This window comes from Hoplias malabaricus, chromosome 3 (assembly GCF_029633855.1).
Source record: "Hoplias malabaricus isolate fHopMal1 chromosome 3, fHopMal1.hap1, whole genome shotgun sequence".
NCBI classification, from domain to species: domain Eukaryota; kingdom Metazoa; phylum Chordata; class Actinopteri; order Characiformes; family Erythrinidae; genus Hoplias; species Hoplias malabaricus.
Window position 1 is genome coordinate 25,787,528 of NC_089802.1, and position 23,715 is coordinate 25,811,242.

Genomic DNA, 23,715 nt, shown 5'->3' on the forward strand with positions numbered 1-23,715 from the left:
ATTTACAGACGCCTCAACTCAGGTAAATGACATATACTCATGCGATACCTTACATCGGCCACAAGAGGAAACCCTGAGCTTTCATTTAACTCCTTATTCGAGGTCATAGAGCACTGTTTGACACAAGTTTTAACACTTTGGGGATTTATTCCCTCCGTCCCTCCATCTATTATTCACCGCTTATCCGGGTCTGGGTCGCGGGGGAAGCAGTCGGAGCAAAGAAACCCAGATCTCCCTCTCCCCAGCCACCGCCTCCATCTCCTCCGGGGGTATACCGAGGCGTTCCCAGGCCAGTCGAGACATGTAGTCTCTCCATATACAGTGTTGATGGAAAACCGCTTTCCCCTCCTGAGTCGCCTGATGGTTTGCCAGAGCCGACCGAAAGTCGTTTTCCATGTTCTCACCGAACTCCTCCCACACCCGAGTTTTTGCCTCAGCAACAGCCGATGCCGGCTCCTCGGTACCTGTCAGCTGCTTCCGGAGTCCCCCGAGCCAACCAGGCTCGATAGGACTCTTTCTTCAGCTTGACAGCCTGCCTCCCCCGGATGCAGTCGAAGCTCTGCCGGATGTGGGAATTGATGATCTTTCTTACAGGTTCCTCTGCCAAACGTTCCCAGCAAACCCTCAGCACACGTTTAGGCCTGCCAGGTCTGTCCGGCATCCTCCCCCGCCATCTGATCCAACGCACCACAAGGTGGTGATCAGTTGACAGCTCAGCACCTCTCTTCACCTGAGTGTCCAGAACATATGGCCGCAGGTCCGATGATACGACTATAAAGTCAATCGTCGAAATGCGGCCTAGGGTATCCTGATGCAAGGTGTACTTGTGGACACCCTTATGCTTGAACATGGTGTTCGTAATGGACAAACTGTGACGGGCACAGAAATCCAATAACTGAACACCACTCGGGTTCCTCCCAATCACGCCCCTCCAGGTCTCACTGACATTACCCACGTGAACGATGAAGTCCCCCAGCAGAACAATGGAGTCCCTAGAATGAATGTTCTCCAGCACCCCCTCTAGGGGCCCCAAGAAGGCATGTTTCTCTGAACAGCTGTTCAGTGCATAAGCACATACAACTGTCAAAGCCCTTTCCCCAACCTGAAGGTGCAGGGAAATTACCCTCTCGTCCACTGGGGTAAACCCCAATGTACAGGTGCTAAGCTGGAGGGGCTATGAGTAAGCCCACTCCTCCCTTACGCCTCTCACCCTGGGCAACTCCAGAGTGAAAGAGCATCCAGCCCCTCTCAAGGAAATTGGTTCCAGAGCCCATACTGTGTGTCAAGGTGAGCCCAACTATATCTAGCCGGTACCTCTCAACCTCATGCACCAGCTCAGGCTCTTTTCCCACCAGAGAGGTTACGTTCCATGTTCCAAAAGTCAGTTTCAGTAACCGAGGATCAGAACGCCAGGGCCCCCGACCCCGGCTGCCACCCGATCCACAATGGACCAGACCCGGATTACTACCTCTCCCACAGGTGGTGGGCCCATGGGAGAGTAATTTATTCCCTAATTTTGCAAAAAGATAAAATAGGTACACACCTAATGAGTCCATGTTAGAACCTAATATCACCCAATAAGCCTCGTCACGTCCCAAACATAAGCCATTCAATGTATATTTGTAGTATCTTGTATCATTTTAAGTATCTTGTTTCCTGATGCATCTTCTCACACAATTGTAGCGTTGCACTGTTCTTTCACTTGCTACTAGTTTCCCTCATATCTATATTTTATCTTTTATATGCTCTTAGAGTTTGATCTGTTTATCTAATTCATAATATATATAAAAAAACACTTGTAGATGCCCAAAAGAACACTTTGAGACAAGAGAAGTGATCCTCTATTTTAGACTTGAATAAATATCAGATAAAACACTCAAACCATTTTCTGATAAATGTTTACATATAAATCCACATCTGAGCCACAAACTGGATCCAAATGATGTCTCTACAGTCTCTACATAAAGTGTAAAACAAGAATAATAATAAAAATAAAACTGTGAGCATCTACATTTTTGGGCATTCAGGAGTCCGTTGGTTTAAAGGGTTCTTCTAAAAAAAAAAAATATTCCCAGCCTTTGGAAAGTAATAATTATTCAGGTTTGAAGATGTAATTTCAGACGGAAATCCAGAAAATGGTCAGTTGATAAGAAGCTTTTAAGAACCTGATAAAGAAATTTACCTCAAAGCCACTAGGTTCTTTTTAACCGGGATGAGCTCTTCATAATAAACCTGCTCATAATAATAGTTCAGATTTCCTCAGCAGAATTCCCTCACACACACATCACACTCCTGGATCTGTGTGATATTAGACAACAAAATAAATGCTGAGAATATATTGGTGTTAAAGCTTTTTTTATTATTATTTTTCTCTTCTGTGATGTTAATGTCATCATTTTCCTTGGGTAACGTTATTGTTATTTACAGCTAAAAAAAAAGAAATTACAAACAACACATCGACCAGAACCTGGAACTGAAACACTGTGGATTATAAAAGTCCTCCAGCACTGGGCTGTGGAGCAGGGTTAGAGTGTGTTCTCTGGTGTAAACAGCTGTGAACGCAGCACAGACTTTACAGGTGGAACACAGTGTTATACGTCTCTCACACACAGATCAATGCAGTAAATCTGTGTTACACAAAGATCAGGGTCATGTTTTTAAAACTTAATTTAGCACAACTTTTAGTTTCCTCCAAAACATCAGTCTCCGTGGAAAAGTGACATTTATAAAAATGTTGTAAATAATTGCAAATCATTAAAATACAAACAGAAAAAGGAAATAATTTCAAACAAAATGAACTTTATTTAAATCTGTTACTGGAATCAAACAATAAATACAATCGCTGAAATTACACCTTGTTTATTACTGTGTTTTATTACAGTCTTCATTTTTTACCTTTATTTACCTGTTGAGCCTGAGTGAGTGTGTGAGTGACTGACTGAGTGTGTGTGAATGAATGACTGAGGGAGTGTGTGAGTGACTGACTGTGTGAGTGAGTGACTGACTGAGTGTATGAGTGAGTGAGTGACTGACTGACTGTGTGAGTGAGTGAGTGAATGACTGAGGGACTGAGTTACAGTTCTGAGACACCTCTGTCTTCATCAGGATTGTATTTAATCTAAAAGAAGAAACAGTGACGGCCACTGCTTTCACAAACGCCGCGAGTGAGTTTAATGCACTTGTGGGTCTTTAAGGTGCTGGAATGTCTGAAGCTCCACCCACACTCTGCGCAGAAATACGGCTTCTCTCCGGTGTGAATCTGCTGGTGTCTAATGAGGGTGCATCTGTCAGCAAAACTGATCCCACACTCCAAACATTGGTACGGCTTTTCTCCAGTGTGAGTTCGCTGATGTGTTCGGAGATTACTGATTTGGTTAAAACTCCTCCCACACTCTGAGCACTGATACGGTTTCTCTCCAGTGTGAATTCTCTGATGTGTCTGAAAGGTTCCTCTGCTTCTAAAGTTTTTCCCACATTCTGAGCAGTGATACGGCTTTTCTCCGGTGTGAATACGATGATGTCTCCGGAGATGATTCTGTTCACTGAATCTCTTCCCACACTCAGAGCAGGAGTAGGGCTTTTCTCCAGTATGAGTTCGCTGATGTATTTGGAAACTATTTAGATATTTAAAACTCTTCCCACACTCTGGACAGTGGTAGGGCTTCTCCCCAGTATGAATTCTCTGGTGCTGAAGCAGGTTACAGCGCTGAGTAAAACTTTTCCCACACTCAGAACAGTGGTGATTTTTTTTCTTCTCTGCACATTTTTGTCTGCGATTCTTTAACGCATCGGAGGATGTTTCCTGAGAACTGGAGCTTTCACTGGCTTCCATGTTCTCTTATTATTTTTGGCTATTATTTGGTCTTAGTGTTGTTTTCTGATGCGACTGTTGGGTAATGTTGGTAACTTTAGCAGCAAGAGAAGATGTCGAACAAGAGGCCATTTGTTTCTGGAGGAAACAAGAAAATGAAAACCGTCAAGTTTGGAATTCAGTAAACACCAAAACAGCATCAGGACCCAAAAAATGTAGAATACTGATAATATTCAAAGAAAACAGGATGTGAAATTATAGAAGTAAACATTATATTCCTTTCAATACACCCTTCACCAAATACAAGACCATGCATTCATAAGAAAGAAGGGGAATCTGAACGAAAGACGAGCAGACGACAGTTTAAATGTGTACAGGAGAAAAAGAGCAGAGACCTCAAATCTAGGCTTTATCCAAATCACAAATAAATACTGCTTTGGAACAAGTAACATATCACACCCTTCCATCTTTGAGAGAGAGAGAGAGAGAGAGAGAGAGGAAGCTTAAATACTACTTTTACAGAAAACGCCATAAAATATTCAAAGTGAAATTTGAAGCCGTGTCTGAGACAGATTTAGAAGAAAACGCCAATCGTAAATAAGTCAGATATTAAGTGAAATATTTTTTTAGATTTCTGACTTACTTAAAAGCTGAAAAAATATTTTAAATATCCTTAATCAAACGACGGTAAATAGAATAAATTGTAATAAAAAGATGCAGTAATTCGTTGTTCATCTATTTTTACATTTACTTTAATAAAAGATTTTACGCGATTATCCCGTCATTTCAGTTTAAAATAAACAAAATATTCAATAGAATGAAATGGTTTTAACCTCGTTTCCGTCAACACAGCGCTGATCTACTTCCTCTCCGTTTCACTACAGAAACGCCGTTGTCCGCACAGCGCCCCTGCTGCAATGTGGCAGGAACTACACTGGAAAAAAAAGCTATCTATCTACCTATCTATCTGTGTGTATATATATATATATATATACCCACCTATTTTCTGCACTTCTCTCGAAAAGCCACCGTAACTGTAAAGGCCAGGGAAACTGTGCTTAGAAACAAAGCAATATTTGATGTTTGCAACAACCTTTGCTTCTAAAAATAATCCCAGGAATAGTGTTTCTTCAGGATGACTTTGCTGGTCTGGTTTTGGTTGAAGACTGCGTTGATTTAAATTTTCTCTGGTATGATTTTGCTGATGATCATGAGACTGTTCACACTGGAAAGTTTCTCTCCAGTATGAATCTACTGACGGTATAAAATATAAAATAGAAATATGGAGTTGAGGGAGTTCAGATCTGTTTTTCACATAAATTCAAGCAGCGGTTGCATGAGAAGATACTCAGAAATGAATGTTTCCAGAAATAACAAACACAGTCTTTTTTTAATGATTTAGTTTGGTTTATACTTTGCTGACAGTCTTTTTTACAAAGAAAAGTGTAGAGGTATGATACACTAAGTGTAAACACATGGCGATATAACTGCATGTTTATACTGTGTTCGGGTGCTCATCAGAAGGTTGTATAAACCGAGGGTTAGATACGACTTCACTGCATTCCAGAGCTTGGCTGAATATCCACCCACTGTACACATGTCCCCAAAATGTGATTTATCATTAAATAACAACCAAACAGATTTTGAGTGGTAACAAAATTGATCATAATATTTGGCTTTTATTTACAGAAATCACGCAGAATAAAACTATTCAAATTCATATTCACCATTTTCTCCTGGGGAAGAGGTAAAAGGTCATGATATACGTCACATCTCAAACTCGTGTATCATCTAGAATCCCAAGGTCACCAGCAGTAAATACAACTTTGTCCGCCGTTCTGGTGCAATTTACAAGTTGGAAAAATGGTATTTCCGGTATTTTCCAACATCACTCGAACGCAGCATTACACTCCGGTGTTTGTTTTATTATTCTAGAACAAATGTTTATTGAAACATTAAGTGCTAAAAGTCCGATTTGACGGCTGATTGTACCCCCTGGAAGAATATATCAGACACATAAACATGATCCATTGAGTTACAAGCCACAAGGTGCTTCACATCTACAAAGAAACAATACCTCTTTACAGTTACTGTGTAACATAATGCTCTCATTAAAGATAATTCAGTTATAAGAATACAGATACACAGATAAACAGTTAATGCAAAAATAATAATGCTGAGAATGTGTGACTACAAAGGAAACAGAAATAAATTCATGGTGGTATTCCTCTGTGTCGTTGGTCCTCTCTGGGCACAGTTCGGAGAGGTCACTCTGAACTCTGCATGGTTTTCCTGGGTAGTGTACACTATGGATGTGGGGAATGATGGGATTGCCAGGCCGTTCTCGTCAGCGAGTCACGGAGCGAAAACAGCACTGAGTACTTTAACCGTTCTTGGCGTTGCATTCTTGAATATCGGAGCGTAAATTTGGCAGTGGAAGATTACATCCGACAAGAATATGAGAATATTTATTAACAGCCTGTGTGCCTCACAGCATGAGTCTGAACCAGATTCTCTTGTGAGGAACCTTTATGAATCCTGGAAGCGAGTTTACCTTCTCTGTGAATAAGCTGCTGTTGTAAATTCTTCTGACCTTTAAAACTCCTCTCTCAGTTTGGGCAGCAATAAAGACTTCCCCCAGAGTGAATGCACTGGTGAATTTTAAGGGAATTTGTAGTTCTAAAGCTCCGCCCACACTCTGAGCAGTAATATGGTTTCTCTCCAGTATGAATTCGCTGGTGTTTTTGGAGGTCACTCACAGTTCTAAAACTTTTCCCACACTCCAAACACTGATATGGTTTTTCTCCAGCATGGATTCGAAGGTGTGCCTGGATGTCAGTAGTTGTTCTGAAACTTTTCCCACACTCTGAGCAAACATAAGGCTTTTCTCCAGTATGAATTCGCTGATGTCTTTGGAGACTGCTTTGACGACTGAAACTTGTAGCACACTCTGAACACTGATATGGCTTTTCTCCCGTGTGAATTCGCTTGTGTGTTTGGAGGCAGCCTTTACTTCTAAAACTAATTCCACACTCTGTGCAGGAATATGGTTTTTCTCCGGTATGAATTCGCTGGTGTAGTTGAAGATTACTCCACTGAGTAAAACTCTTTCCACACTCCTGACACTGATACGGTTTTTCTCCGGTATGAATTCGTTGATGAGCATGAAGGCTTCCCATATTATTAAAACTCTTCCCACATTCTGAACACTCGAAAGGTTTCTCTCCGGTATGAATTCGCTGATGTTGTAGAAGGTGGCTCCTTTGAATAAAACTCCTCCCACACTCTGAACAGTGGTGATTTCTCTTCTTTTCTGTGTTCTTCTTTACTTTTCCGGAGAAGTGAGGTGCATTAGTGCAGATATTAACAGGTGTTTGTTGCTGAGAGCTGCAGCTCACTTTATATTCCGTTTTCTCACATTTAATTTCTCCTGAGTTCATTGCAGTGAGGTGTTCTTCCTGATGACATTTCCTGACCTCTGTGGGCCAAAGAAAACTCGGAATATCATTCATTTCTGGAGGGAAAAAATTATTGTGGTTAGTTTTCTATTTCAAATGTCCATCATTATAAACAGCAGCATCTTATTGTATTATATAATGCCCAGATGCCCAAAAGTAATAGTTAAATAGGGAGGTTTCCATAATGTGTTCTATTTGTATTCTAAATCTTGGTCTGGGTAGTACATCACACTTAAGCTATAAATGAAAAAAAGACAATTATTTGTAAATTCCTTTATGTTCTGGTAAATTCCAAAACAGTAAAAATTGTAAAAAATTGTTTAAAATATTTAATTAAACAGGAACAAACTGACACTAGCCTCAGTGTTTTCTGAGAGAACTGTGTTTAAACTGAACAGTGATTTTACTGAAAATAATCACAATTCTTACATTTGGCTTAAAATATTCTGGACTCCTACCTCAGTGACTTCCTTCAGTTTCAAGCTCTGCTCTCCTTATCAGTTATGTGCGTATTACAATTACATTATAAAAAATAAAACAAATCAAATACATAAAGTAAATTCAGACTTCTTTTTTACCTCTCTTCCTTCTGCACAGCGCAGTGATCTTCTCCCTCTCCTCTTCACTGGAGAAACACAGCTGCAGAAAGAGCACCCCTCCTGGCCTGATGGAGGAATTACACTGTGATTATTTTTAAATCCCACCCGTATTCCGACAAACTCCGCCCCCACTATATCAGCTACAAAACAACCAGACAATGGAGTGTGTATTCATTCATTCATTCATTCATTATCATCTGTAATCGCTTATCCAATTCAGGGTCGCGGTGGGTCCAGAGCCTACCTGGAATCATTGAGCGCAATGGAGTGTGTATTCAAACATAAAAATAAGGGAATATGGAAATATAGTTATAGAACTGGGGAATTTGTTTTACAGCAAAACCCGTCTGGCTGAATTAAAAGTGATATTTTATATAAAATTCATAAGTTGTAAATTGATGTAAATTCAAAATTTAAAACTAGAATTAAGTCCAGCAAAATCGGACTTTAAGTGCTCAGTGGTCAGGCGATGTTTGTGTTTCCCCAGTAACGCACAGAGAAGATCAGTATCAGTATCGTTGCATTTATTATTAGGGGTCCAAGCACTGCAAGTGCTGGAGCCCTATTTTTTTTGTTCTGTTTTTTCCGCTTTTTAGGGGTCCAAGCACTGCAAGTGCTGGAGCCCTATTGTTTTTGTTCTGTTTTTAGGGGTCCAAGCACTGCAAGTGCTGGAGCCCTATTGTTTTTGGTCTGTTTCCTCTTCTTCTTCTTCTCCGATGAAACGCGATGGGCAGCCCAAACCGTAGGTCCTACAGACTTGTCGTTTGGTCAACTGGTAGTAAACCCTCCCGCTACTCAGGCGCAAAGAATCAGCCCGATCAGCCTGATGGTGGCGCTATAGCGACGTGGAACGCGTCGCTCCCTATATCTCCTGCCCCGTGTAGCGTAGAGACGAAATTCTTTTTTTCCCTGATTCCTCAGGTCAGACCCTACAAAAAAGCCTCAAGAACCCATAAGCTCCGCCTACTTAGATTTTGAGCTAATTTGCATAATATGCAAAATCACACATCTTTTTGAGCGCGAACTAGTCTCTGGAAATGTACCCAATATGGACATATGTGGTATCAGCAGAATCCTAAGAACCTGAACTTTAATAATTATTCAAAAAAGTTGGAATTTCATCTCTGCTCGGCTTCCACACTCCGCCCAAATACAGGGGTTGAGCTAACGTTCCAAAAATCAGACAAATACAGCTACAAACGCTTTCTCCGAATGTTACGATACTTCACATGCTTGATCCTTATAAGGCCTGGAAGCCATAAGTACTTGGCTGTGCAACTGCAAGCCTAGGGGGCGCTATAACAGCAAAAAAATTGTTACGCTTCACAGGATTGTCCGATTGACATGCCGATTGGTACGCATGTAGTGTGTGATGAGCTGACTTAGATTCTATGACAATGATGTCATATTCGAAAAAACATAGCCGCCATCGACCACTCAAATTTCAGCAGCTGTTTCATGACCTTAACAAGGTCCTATCATCATGACACTTGCATGGTATGTCCATGGCACATAACAATCTTCATTACGATAGCCACTAGGGGGCGCAATTCAGATTTTCTACATGAAAATATAGAATATCTCAGCGAAATATAAACATATTGACAAGCAGTTTGATTTATTGCATACTCTGCATAGTGTCTTACAACTTTGTAATTGCAACTATTGTCAAAAAATGTATAGTTTATCCACAATAGTCAGGTATGTGAAAATGGAGCTTTTACTAACTCCTCCCTGGAAATTTGTCTTATCAATAAACAACTGGTATTTTTGCAATCTGTATAGACTGTAGGTAAATAATTTTTAAAAAAAAGTTGGACCTTTTGACACGCTGTTGTGGCAGTAATTTAACAAATATGCATGTGTGGGGCTCCATGCACTCTTTGAGCTATAACTACAACAAACTTCACCTAAATCAAACACAACTTGGTGCACATATGTATGTCATTACTCTGAAGTACTCTGCTAAATATGCCCGCATTGCACAGAAAGGGGAAAGGGGGCGCTACAATTAGTCAACAACTGGTTGCATAGGTTCATAATTGATTACACTGCCACCTAGAGATGCAGTACCAGCAAGATGAGACAGATATATTCCAAAGACCATGGGAAAGGAGCTTTTGCATTTTCATAACATATGTCTAAAGCATTTTTGAGTTACAGCTGTTTTTTATGTGATGTTTCAAAGGCAAGCTGCATATCTCTATTTAAGCAGAGGCTGCAATCACACGGTAATGAAAGTTCCACATTTTTTTGATAATTACTAAATTTCAGGTTCTTACGATTCTCATGATACCACATATGTCTATATTGGGTTTTGATCTAAGGACTAGTTCTTGATCAAATATATGTCCGTTACATTTCATATATACCTGTAGACTCGCTATGCAGAATCCCCCCTCAGCCCCTCCCTCTCCTCCACACACAGACTGTCACCTCTCCCCCTCCACTCCCCCCTGCCAGTCAGAGAGGGCCAGAGGACACAGACAATTGACTGCAGATCTAAACAAATCAACAATAACATTATGACCACATCTTTATTTTACATTCAGTTTTTTCAGCTCCACAGTCCACAGGAGAACTTTGTAGATCTAAAATGACAGAGAGGGGTCCACCTCTTGCTCTGCATACTTTCATTGCCCTTTTTCACATGTTCTTCAATGGTCAGGACACCTACACAGCAGCTATGCTGAAAATGTATGAGCTATTGCATCTGCCTTCATTTCTATAATGTGGACCAACAGAGTAGGTGTGTGTAACAGTGTGGACAGTCAGTGGACAAAGGTTTTAAAGTCTCCAGCAGCACTGCTGTGTCTTATCCACTCATAAGAGCGCTACACATACTGACTTATCACCACAATGTCAGTGTCACTGCAATGCTGAGAATTATCCACCACCTAAATGATATCTCCTTTGTGGGTGTCCTGAATATTGGGTCAGAATCCAGGGTGAAACTCCAGAGTCAGTTCTTTGCTCTGTGCTGTATCTGTACCCCAAGCCCCACGTTCACCTGTCTGCAGACCAGAAACTCACCCACTCATTCACTACCATTCCCTCCTAAAAGCCTCCTAAAGTGTGGCTCCTGTATGATGACAGGTCATATGCTAACCTCTTGCTCTGCAAAAAATTTCTCTCTTTCACACTGGTGTTCAATAGTCAGGACACCCATACAGCAGGTACGACTCAGTTGTGGGAGTTTTAAATCCCTCAGCATCACTGCTGGACTGAGAATAGTCCACAACCAAACACATCCAGCAGACAGTGTCTTGTGTCCACTGATGACAGACTTCATTACAAGCCACTCCACATCATATCTGCTGTTTGTGGGTCCTGAACATTAGGGTGAGAAACCAGGGTGCAACTCCAGAGTGACTTCTGTGCTCTATGCTGTCTCTGTCATCCACTACTCCTCCAGCTCATGCTACACCTCCAAGGAGATGCCAGAACAGCATGGAACACCTTACAAACACTACACAAACTTCCCCAAAAAGCCCCTACTATCTCAGGACAGCTCATATGCTAGCGCATTCTTCTTCTACCAGCGAATACAGCTTGGACCCCGGGAATTGTCGCTTGTGGCTATATTTAGATTTTGAGCTAATTTGCATAATATGCAAATATGCACACATTTTTGAGCGCAAACTAGTCTCTGGAAATGTACCCAATATGGACATATGTGGTATCAGCAGAATCCTAAGAACCTGAACTTTAATAATTATCCCAAAAAAAGTTGGAATTTCATCACTGCTTGGCTTCCAGACTCCGCTCAAATACAGGGGTAGAGCTCACGTTCCAAAAATCAGACTAATACAGCTATAACTCGCAAACGCTTTCTCCGAATGTTACGATACTTCACATGCTTGATCCCTATAAGGGTTGGAAGCCATAAGTACTTGGTTGTGCAACTGCAAGCCTAGGGGGCGCTATAAAAACAAAAAATTTGTTACGCTTTACAGGATTGTCTGATTGACATGCCGATTGGTAAGGATGTAGTGGGTGATGTCCTGAATGAGATTCTATGACGATGATGTCATATTCGAAAAAACATGGCCGCCATCAACCAATCAAATTTCAGCAGCTGTTTCATGACCTTAACAAGGTCCTATCATCATGACACTTGCATGGTATGTCCATGGCAGCACTTCCTAAGCACATAACAATTTTCATCACGATAGCCACTAGGGGGCGCAATTCAAATTTTCTATATGCAAATATGGAATATTTCAGCGAAATATAAACATATTGACAAGCAGTTTGCTTTATTGCATACTCTGCATATGGCCTTACAACAGGTTATTAATTGATTACACTGCCACCTAGAGATGCAGTACCAGTAAGATGAGATAGATATATTCCGAAGACCCTGGGAAAGGAGCTTGTGCGTTTTCATAACATATGGCTAAAGCATTTTTCAGTTTCAGCTGTTAAATATGTGAAATTTTGAAGACAAGCTGTACTGCTCTTTTAAGCAGAGGCTGCAATCACACAGTAATGAAAGTTCTACATTTTTTAATTGTTCTACATTATTTAATGTTGTTTCCGTTGTTTATATTGTAACATCTGGTTAAACAAGTTTCAGCAATTAAAATCCCCTTTAAAACCTTTACAAATGCAGAAAGTGTTCTGAGTTTAAATTGAAGAAAAGAGGGAGAATGATTTAGCTCCGTATTAGACATTTCCAAAGGCTTTTATTTAGCTGTTCAGCTGTTCAGTAACTCCTTTCTCTTCTATTCTCTCTCTCTCTCTGTCTCTCTCTCTTTCTCTCTCTCACTCACTCACTAACTCTCGTACAGTCACTTTATCATCTGCTGCAGATTGTGGAATAACATCAGGAGCAAAATCATGTCAGACATTCAGTATAAAATATATATAATTTATAAACAGATACAGTTCATGTGCTTTACTTCCTGATGTTGGTTAAAGCCCGTAGTTTTAGTTAAAGGCACAGAGTACTTCTAATCATGTTAGGACGGTGCTGTAAAAGTGAATTCTACGGGGATTCTAGGGGGAGCCCAAGAGCAAAAAAAAAAAAAAAACAAATCTTACCTAGTGTTAATTTGGGTCACAAAGCCTCATTACCTTCTAGCTGGGAAAACTTAGAAAGAAAAGTCTTGATCTCATAAAAACAAACGTCACTCACTGCTGCCTCCTAGTGTTTTGGCCCCAACTCAGCAATTGAAACTATTTTGTTTCAACATTAACCTTTTATGATGAACACAGCTGTGGATAATGATGGTAATAATTATTACTGCAAGAGCTCTGGGCTATTGTTGATATCCTAAGAGAAATCTCTGTCTTGTATGAAATTATATCTATGTTAGTTTGTTTAAATGTTTAAAAAAAAATTTAAAGTAAAAACATTAATGCACATATGTTTCTGTTACTAGTAAATTTAGTTGATTTTTAAAATTTTATATGGAATTAAATATTTGTATTGCTGTGGACATCTTATCTCTCTGAGCTCATGTGAGGGTTATTGATAGTGTTATTTTAATGTTTTTATTTATAGTTACATATTTCTAGGATGCTTTCCAGTGAGCACTTCACAGAACGCCATTCCATTAAACATTCCTTCCACACACTGTTTATGATACAACAGTGTCATTATTTATTATATCCACACCCAGTTCCAGCAGGACATCTGTGGCATAAATCAAATTTCTGTGGCATTAAGACCGCCACAGTTACAATTTTCTCTTTGGCTTCCTAATAATTTTCTTTTATCATATATGGAAGCAGTAAATCTTACTGTTAATTTCATTGAGGACAGTGTAATACACAATAAAACGTAACTTTACCCTTTACATATATATCAGAAAATAAAAAGTTATTTCTTCTAATAGTGTTGGGGTTCTATGTGTTTATTAACAGAGAATTCTGTCCTGGTCAAAGGTGGTCACTATAGTGACGTGAACAATTTCTCATCTGACCAATCAGCCGACTAGATCTACTTACGACCAACTAATCACAAATGCGGGACGCGGGCTTGGTTCCAATACGGGTGGGATTGAAATAATATTGCTGTATTTCAGTCCAGCAGGGGCACTGTTTCTACAACTGTGTTTCTCCAGTGAAGCGGAGAGGGAGAAGATCACAGCGCTGTGTGGAAGGAAATAAGGTATAAACTCTTTATTTAAATTGTTTATCTCATTTATCTTGTTTATATTGTGTTTACGAAACTGAAATGCCCGGAGACTACGGGGTTTTTAGTAGATAACAGCTGTCTCAGTGAGAGCCTGTGTAGAAACTTTGTCTGAAAGCAGTTAATTTAATTCCCTTCAGGAACAAAAATGTGAATTCAGAAAACTGTGGCACGGTGGCGCAGCAGGTAGTGTCGCAGTCACACAGCTCCAGGGGCCTGGAGGTTGTGGGTTCGATTCCCGCTCCGGGTGACTGTCTGTGTCCGCGTGGGTTTCCTCCGGGTGCTCCGGTTTCCTCCCACAGTCCAAAAACACACGTTGCAGGTGGATTGGCGACTCAAAAGTGTCCGTGAGTGAATGTGTCTGTGTTGCCCTGTGAAGGACTGGCGTCCCCTCCAGGGTGTATTCCCGCCTTGCGCCCGATGATTCCAGGTAGGCTCTGGACCCCCGCGACCCTAAATTGGATAAGCGGTTACAGATAATGGATGGATGGATGGCCTCCGTTTATTCTCAGAGATTTTACTTTTACCAGCTTTTTATTTCTCCTGCGGATGGGAAAGATTATTTACAGGTTTCACGTGTGACCTGTATTTCCACCAGCTGAATACAAATAGAGAAAGACTGAATTAAGCAGATTTTCCATCACCATTATCAGAATTATATTTCTGTCTGGTCCTGTCTGTTTTAAAATAAGTTAATTAATGAAAATAAATAAAAATGTGAACTTTGTTTTTGTGTCACTCTGTCTACTGACTATTTTAATTCAAGGTTAGGGCTTTCCCTATTAACAGACATCATTCCTCAGAGAGTGAACTCTCTCATACTTGGAATTCCACATTGGAATTTTTTAATGCTTATGTTTCTTCTCCAGACATGAACATTGTTCCGGTCCAAGTCGTCCCTGTATGTTTCCCCCCACAGGAAAACCTCACACTGATTGAATCTACAACAAGCACTGTCATCTCTCAGTAAATCTCTCTTAGTATGGGAAAAAAGAGAAAACACCATTGTTCAGAGTGTGGGAAGAGTTTTTTTCAACAAGGTCACCTACGACACCATCAAAGAATTCATACCGGAGAGAAACCATATCACTGTTCTCTCTGTGGGAAGAGTTTTAATCATCCGAGTAGTTTTCAAAGACACCAGCTCATACATGCAGAAAAGACACAACACCAGAACTCCGAGTGTGAGAAGAACTTAAATATTCAGAACAATACCCAAATACATCAGTGTATTCAAACCGGAGAAAACATTTACAAATGTTCAGAATGTGGGATAAGTTTTGGGAACAGAGATTTGCTCCAAACACACCAGAAGACTCACATCAGGAAGAGGAACCATCGCTGTTCAGAGTGTGGGAAGAGTTTTATTCAACGCTGTCACTTACTACAACATCAGAGAATTCACACCGGAGAGAAACCGTATCACTGTTCTCTCTGTGGGAAGAGTTTTAATCATCCAAGCAGTTTCCAAAGACACCAGCTCACTCACACACAGGAGAAACCATTTCACTGCTTAATTTGTGGAAAGAGTTTCACTCAGTCGTGTCATCTCCAGCTTCACCAGAGAACTCACACTGGAGAAAAGCCTTATTCCTGCTCAGAGTGTGGGATTAGCTTTGGTCACAGAGGTGCCCTTCAGAGACATCAGCAGATTCACACTGGAGAGAAGCCGTATTACTGCGCAGAGTGTGGGTGGAGCTTTAGGCATTCGCGAACCTTAAAGACACACAAGTGTATTCCTCTTATTCGTGGTGATACTAATACTTATTATTTTTAGATAAACTGTAATGTCTGTCATTCCTGTTTAACTGTACCCTAATGACATCACTGGCCCTGTTCATGAATGTCTGAAAACAAATTATGATATGAGTCATTGCCATGTAGCTGTTTTTAAATTTTAAATGTAGCTGATTATTGCATTTGAGACTTAGAAACAGCAGGAGTTCAAATAAACAAACATTACTCAGTACTGCCCTCTAGACGTGATGTAGCTGCAGTCATAAGACCTTCACACAGGTTCATTTGGCTTTATTTTTCTTGCATGTGTTTCAGCTCAGTAGATCAGTAACACTTCCCTGTGCTGGTTCTGATATAGTCTTGCACTCAACAGGGCCAACGCTTGACTGAAAGGCAAAAGGACCAATCCCAAGTCTTGTCACTAGTCTCAGATTTTGGCATGAGATGTAGGAAGAGGCTATTCACGTCGAACCAATACCAGAGCCAATCAGAATGCAGCCTGTAGAATCCTGACCTATGAAAGATTTTTACTGAAGTTATTGTGATCAGATGATTAATAATTGTGACAGATCTGAGCAGTTGTTGTAACTTTGAGAAAAATGACATACTGATAGTGTGACTGTGTAAATGGTGTGTTATTGATATTCTTTTGAATAAAAGGCTTAACCATTTGTTTTTAGTGTTGGGTTTCGTCTGGGCTTGTGATTGAGTGTGTGCTAGTTGGATGGTGTGTGATGGATTATATTTTTCCTTTTTACTGTTACTTCATTTATGACTTAAACCCTGCCCCAACAGCCCCATTTTCACAAACATAATTATATTGTGTAGTAAATCAATGCTCGTTATGTAGGATGTAAACACACTTCATAATTCACAGAAAAATGTGTCAATCTGTTGCTGTAAGAATGTAGTTAATATAAACTGAGTATTGTTCACAGAGACACTTTCCAGCTGATTTCATTAAGAGGATGGTTACTGAAAAAATGTCCAAAATGCAAAATATGTAAAAAAAAACAAAACAAAAAAAAAAAAACAAACAAACAAAAAAAAAAAACCTATATTTGAATTATTTCTTTGAAAAATGCTTTGGGAAGTATTTGCCATAAATCACCTCATAGAAAGTACTCAAAATTTGCTGAAGTAAAACAGTGCTACGGCTTTTCTCAGTTGAGTCTTTGGTTTTTATTTTTCACCAAATGAAAATGATGTTTCTACAGAAAATAAAATGAAAGACAATATTATTATACGAATAAAATAGATTTACCTCATTTACTTCAGCATAGTGCCATGTAAAACCCACCTGTATTAAGTCCACTAGGTATGTAATTCACGTTTAGCTATGGCTGCACATTTACATACACATGCCACCACTGGACTGAGAATAGTCAACCAGCCGACAGCATCCTGTGTCACTGATTAACTAGAATAGATAACACCAGGAGAATATAACTAAGGGGATTTCAGTGTTGCTACTGTCCCATGAGATTATGAGAACACTATTCAAAATGTGTACCTGTTTTAAGTGATTATAAGAAAACTATATAAATTAAAAGCATTTAAGCAAAAATTCACACTTTCTTATCTGCTAATGGGCAGATATTTTCACTGAAAATATCATTTAAAACATGTAGGAACAGATTAATTCCTATGAAAATGGGGAATGTTAAACATACAGACTCGTTTTAAGGTGATTTCACATAAGACAATATATTGTGTAGCAGATTGTAGTGTGTGTTTTTCATGTTTATTAAAATAGTGTCATTCACACTTAGTCTTCCTCATGGGACACTTGTGTTTCCTAAATGTGCTCAAATGTCTGAAATCCTGTCCACAAGTTGCACAGTGATACGGTTTCTCTCCAGTATGGACTCGCTGGTGAATCCTGAAGGTACAGTTGTCTCTAAAGTTTCTCCCACAGTCTGAGCAGAAATACGGTTTTTCATCAGAGTGAATGCGCTGGTGTTGTCGGAGACGACTGTTGAGTGTAAAACTTTTCCCGCAGTCTAGACAGTGGTGCGGTTTCTCTCCAGTGTGAATTAGTTGGTGTCTTTGGAGGCTGTTCTGGAGAGTAAAATTTTTCCCACATTCCCAGCAGTAAAACGGCTTTTCTCCAGTATGAGTTCTGTGGTGTTTCTTTAAGGACCCACTGTCTCTAAACCTGTGTCCACACTCTAAACATGGATAGGGTTTCTCTCCGGTGTGAATTCTCTGGTGTTTTTTGAAGGTGCTGATGTCTCTAAACCTGTTGCCACATTCAGTGCAGTGGTACGGTTTTTCTCCGGTATGAATTCGCTGATGAACTAGGAGGTAACTCTGGTGAAAAAAGCTCTTCCCACACTCTGAACAGTATTGATTTCTCTTCTTTACCTTTCTGTTTGTTTTAAGAGATTTGCTGGATGTTTCCAGAGAGTTTGAACTTATATTATTTTCCATTTCCTTCTATTTCCATTACTTTAATTCTTAATATAAGGTATTTCCGCTTATCAGGTGGATAGAAGAGGGACAGGACAAGACTCACAAAAATCTTTCTGGTAAAAGAAAGACACACACAAAATACAGTAAAAATACAGAAGCCCACTATTGAATAAAGCAGTTTACACTGAGATAACAGCATTAATAACCAAAATATTAAATGACATTTTTGAGTAAACTTCCATAAAGCTTTAACAAAACACGAAAACATTGATTAAAATGTTTTACATCTCATCTCTCTTATCGTATTTGTGTATTAAAAACGCTAACTATAGACACAGGGTGAAACCTTTATAAATTTAAATTGAAAGAAATCAAGAAAATAAAGAGTTTTTACCGCGTTTTCTTCAACACAGCGCTGTGATCTTCTCCCTCTCCGCTTCACTTGGGAAACAGCTGTACAAACAGCGCCCCCTGGACCTAAGGAAAAACTACACTGGCAAAGCATTGTGATTTTTAAACACACCCGTTTTGAGACAAGTTTCTGCGGCTGTGATAGTTACTTTATCGGAGCACTCAAGATTGAATATACATCTCTCTGCTTGAGGGTGGCACTTAATAATTCAGACCAGCTCGAAAATGGTTTCGACTCTCCTGAATCTTCTGAGGTGGAGATGGGAGACGCCAGACAGATGGAACAAACCCCAGTAGAGGATTTGACATTAGACAGTTAAAACATGTCCTTTGTCCTGAGCTCAAACTGTCAACATTTACATTTATTAAAGACTGGTCGTCTGGCCAAGTCCATGACAACTTAAACTGGACAAAATGTTTACATTCACTTTGTCCTTTCTGCAAAAAAGAACAAAAAATATGAATTATTATTTGTTCAACTGACACTTCACAAGCTTTATTTGCAAACTCCTACTATAATCATCAGACCTAATGTCCACTGCAGAGCTCTCAGAAAGAAAGTATCTACTCTTTAAATATACACCTTCATCAGAGTTTAATTGCTTAAGACACAGCTTACATCTTTAAACCTTGTAAAAACCGCTCATGAATAATTCAATATTCTCACAGCGCTCTTGTGTTTCTTTAAGGTGATCAAATGTCTGAAGATCTCCCTCTGCATCGCTGGAGACACACATCTGTAACAACAGCGCCCCTTCGTGGACTGAAGGAGGAAAGCGTTAATTCAGACAAGCATTCACACAAATACACCACCACCTCATTAGTTCACGTGTGTGTATTACTGACACATTTCCCTCAGTAATTACATGTCTTACATTCAGTAATCAGGACACAGAATCTCAGTTTGGGATTTTCATAGAATTCATAAATAATTATGTCAAAGAATCACATTCCACAATAGTGAGAGAAAAATATTTACAAATACCAGGGGTTTCAAAGTAAGTACATATTATTAAATCTACACTTCTGATCTAGAACCTGAAGAACTCTGGAGGAACACGTCCTTTCTTCTCACATTTCACCAAAAATATCTTCCTGGTCTTGCAGACGTTCATTAGACACATTGGCAGCTGGCAATAAAAGGAAGATGATCGTTCTAATCCAGAATGTTTGGGTTTCAGGATTGTTTCAGAGAACAGAGCTGAGATTTATACATCAATTAATTAATAATAATAATAATAATGTTACATTTCACATATCCAAGGATGCTTTACAATCAATTGGAAGAAATATATATCTCTCAGTTAATAATATTTAATCAGTTCTGTGCTTTTAGGTCACAAGTGATAACTAACGCTAATCATTCGATATTTATCATGTGTTTAAATCTTCAAAACATTAACCAACTACTGTCTCTCTGTCAAATTTACAAAAATGCAAAGTTAATTAAAATAGTGAAGTGTTTCTTTACCAGACAAATATATTCCCAACATTCCCTGTAGGAATTTCCACTGGAGTCTTGTGTGTGTGTTTTTTTGTGTTAGTTCAGTTCTGCTGTGTTTAGTGTTTGTGGAGTTGGGGTTGAGGGGACTCTTGTGCACTGTATTTTTGTAGATTAATATGAACTTTGGAAGAGGTCAAAGGTCAAGAACTCCAGAATACAGAGGGCTAGGGAGCCGTTGGCAGGTTGAATGTTTACACAGTTACGATCCTGAAATCTGACGGTAAAAGTCGTGTGTCATCAGTGTCCTCCTCTTTCTTACTGCACTTGTGCGACTTTAAAGTGTTTGAATGTCTGAAGTTCTTCCCACACTCTGAGCAGTAATAGGGTTTTTCTCCGGTGTGAATTCTCTGGTGTGTTTGGAGATGACTCTGTAATGTAAAGTTCCTGCCACAATCCAAGCACAAATACCGTTTCTCTCCGGTGTGAATTGGATGGTGTTTTTTGAGGCTGTCATTGTCTCTAAAACTTTTCCCACACTCCAAACACTGATACGGTTTCTCTCCAGTGTGAATCCTCTTGTGTCTTTGGAGGTGGCTCTGTAGAGTGAAATTTCTTCCACATTCTAAGCAGTGAAAGGGCTTCTCTCCGGTGTGAATTCGCTGATGTAGTCGAAGATGGCTCTTTACAATGAAATTTTTTCCACACTCTGAGCAACAATATGGTTTCTCTCCGGTGTGAATTCGCTGGTGCACATGGAGACTACTTTGTCGAGTGAAACACTTCCCACACTCTGAACAGCGGTGAGACCTTCTCTTGGTCGTGTTGGAGGCGAGAGAACTACAGAAAGTTTCTTGAATCTCTGAGCATTGTCTGGAATCTACTTCTTCACATTTAATCTCTGTTGAGTTCATCCTTTCAAGTTACTCTTTCGGGGGAATATCCTAATTATATTTTTGGAGATCAGTTTAAACTGTGGACAGCAGGTGAACACCCCACAGCGGAACTGCAGAATAAAAGAGAAAATATTTACACGTCATTTTATTCCTCAGTGTGAAAGCAGAGGAACTGTGGGATTGAAGGTAGTTGCTAAAGCTGTTCCTACGTAATTGGAAGTGGCTGCTATGGTGTTGGAGGTGGTTGCTATGGTATTAGAGGTGGCTGCTATGCTGTTAGAGGTGGCTGCTATGGTGTTACAGCAGCATTTTTCTCCTGTAACTGAGTAAATTACTGAAATATCAGTGTTTAGTGTGTTATACTTTCATTAATTTCACAGTTTTTTTTATAAAGATGTAAGTTAAAAGTTAATATATTAATAAAACTGAAAAATAAAATAAAGTTATTATATTTTATAAAATTTTATAAAATATTTCATTTTGATCCTAATGCGTGAGTGCCCAACCCCTCCACACACAAATAAGAGACGAGGAAATTAAAAAATATGTTTAATAAATAAACTATTGTTTAGAAACGATTTATTTGGATAAATCTACCCTGAGAACAAGAAGACAGCGGACCACGGTTAAACAGAAATTGAAACACAATGTCACATTTTAGCACTTTTCCAATTTACTGCTTTTCCCTTAATTCATTTATTTTTTCGTATTCTTCGTAATTCAAATTAATAAATAATTTTAATACAACTGTGTCAACCTTTTCTGCGTAATCATTTTATATCAGAAAGTCTCGTTGTTGCATCTCTCAGTTAGTAATATTTGTACTAGTTTATTTTCCAGAATAAAAGTCTGTGGAATAAAATCGGTGGAGCAGCGGTGGCCTGCAGTCAGTGGGGTTCCGAACTTTTCACCCAATGGACCGATACATGATCGCTGTCTTGGGCAAAGCCCAGTTCAGTACTGTTTTATATTTTAATTACATTTACAAAAATCATATACAACGCAATATCAACAAATTAAATACCGTTTTTACCTCGTTTCCTTCACAGCGCCGTGATCTTCTCCTTCTCCGCTTCACTGCAGAAACACGGCAGCAGAACTGCGCCCCTCCTGGAAGATAGGAACTACACAAAATTAACTCTGCTGCTGTAAACTGTCCCCGTGTGGACACAGTGTGAATCGTATCCACAAACACCCTCAGAAGGACGCTCTGGGGCAGACTCTAAACTGATTAACGCTGATAACGAAGTGTGTGTGTTTTAACATTAAATAGCTTTCGTCTGAATATCGTTAATTAAATACTGGATATCTACAACAGAGTTCTGACTAGTAACAATTACATTTTGACTGGTCAGGATGACAATTTTATGGCTAGCCGTTTTAACATTAAATGGTGTGACTGGATTTACATTAATTACAGCTATCTGCAAATCATTTAGGACTAGAGGCAATTCAAAATTAAGATCTCTTTAATTATATTTTGATGTCATAGTGTAAATGATGTCAAATTTACTAAATGGAAGCTCCAATTCAACATATTTGAAATTAATTACCGACTATCTTTAATTTACATTTCTGATATCTACGATTAAGTTATGACTAGTCAAAAATAAATTAGAGATATCTTTTTTTGTGACTAGTCACAAATCCAGTTAAAGATATCATAAATATATTGTAAGATATCTAAAACTAAATTATACATATGGGTTGGGGGACTTGGGATACTTCCATAAATGTTTAACATAAAAATAATGTTTTAAAAATTACTCAGACTTGACTTGTGTCCCACTTGTAATGTATTTGAGATAACTACTACACCCTGGAGTTGAGATCCGACGTGGCTGGTTTATGGAGGAACTGGACACCATCCCACTTCTTATATATTTGGTATGAGATGCTCAGCTCTCGGCTTTGGAGTGAGTAAGACCAGCGCTGTCTAAGCCTCCTCTGCTCAGGGTGTGAGTTTGGAGAAGATCGGAGAAAGACAGGTATGAAATCCTACGTTGTTCCAAAGCTGAGGTCTGACCACCACACTTCCAACATATTTGACTCATACAAAAATGTGTGTTAAAACGAGGGGTGTTTGCAGTTCAGAGTCTACAAACATCTGGACACACACGGACTACGAGCTCCTCTCCGCCACCAGAGGGCAGCAATTACAGCCCTACTACACACAATCAGAAGTGTGTGTGTGTGTTCTACTGAGTGAGTGGATGGAGTGTTATAAATAAACATTAGCGCAGTTCATTCTGAAACATGAAAACATTTCATTATTCTCTTTACACACAGCTCTGTGTTATCTATAAACAATACAGAGCATTGTTCCACACAGTCTATTTGTCTCTCACACACACAGAGACACACACAAGTACAATCAGAGTGAAAGGGACTAGAGAGTGAGGAGAAACATTGGGGAATAGAAGAGAAAGACAGAGACAGAAAGAGAGAGGGAGGCAGAGAGAGCGAGGCAGACGGAGGGAGAGAGAGAGGGAGAGGCAGGGAGAGAGACAGATAGAGGGAGAGAGAAAGAGAGAGAGCGAGACAGTGACAGACAGGGAGAGAGAGAGATGGAGAGGCAGAGAGAGAGAGAGGAAGAGAGACAGGGATAGAAACAGAGAGAGAGAAACAGACGGAGAGAGAGATAGAGACAGAGAGAGGCAGACGGAGGGAGAGAGAGACAGATAGAGAGTCTGAAGCTGTTGAAACTTTAAAATAATCACAAGATGACACTGCAGAATAAAACACAAACAGCTGTTTTTGCTTTTATTTAAAAATAAGAAATTTTATAATAAAAGAGAAAGGAAA

General features: G+C 39.5%; 1 protein-coding gene across 1 annotated transcript in view; it reads right to left on the reverse strand.

Moving 5' to 3' along the window:
* Positions 1-22,174, reverse strand: part of LOC136691379 (zinc finger protein 850-like) — a 54,498-nt gene extending 32,324 nt beyond the window's left edge. Inside the window, exons 1-9 of the mRNA XM_066663938.1 lie at positions 21,944-22,174; positions 20,281-21,020; positions 17,508-18,183; positions 12,915-12,939; positions 7,848-7,933; positions 6,426-7,325; positions 3,120-3,837; positions 943-1,055; positions 465-600 (exon numbers count right to left, since the gene is read on the reverse strand). Of these exons, the coding sequence (XP_066520035.1) occupies positions 465-600; positions 943-1,055; positions 3,120-3,837; positions 6,426-7,325; positions 7,848-7,933; positions 12,915-12,939; positions 17,508-18,183; positions 20,281-20,928 (3,302 nt within the window). The 5' untranslated portion in view covers positions 20,929-21,020; positions 21,944-22,174. The remainder of the gene's footprint in view (positions 1-464; positions 601-942; positions 1,056-3,119; positions 3,838-6,425; positions 7,326-7,847; positions 7,934-12,914; positions 12,940-17,507; positions 18,184-20,280; positions 21,021-21,943) is intronic.
* Between the last annotated feature and the right edge of the window lie 1,541 nt (positions 22,175-23,715).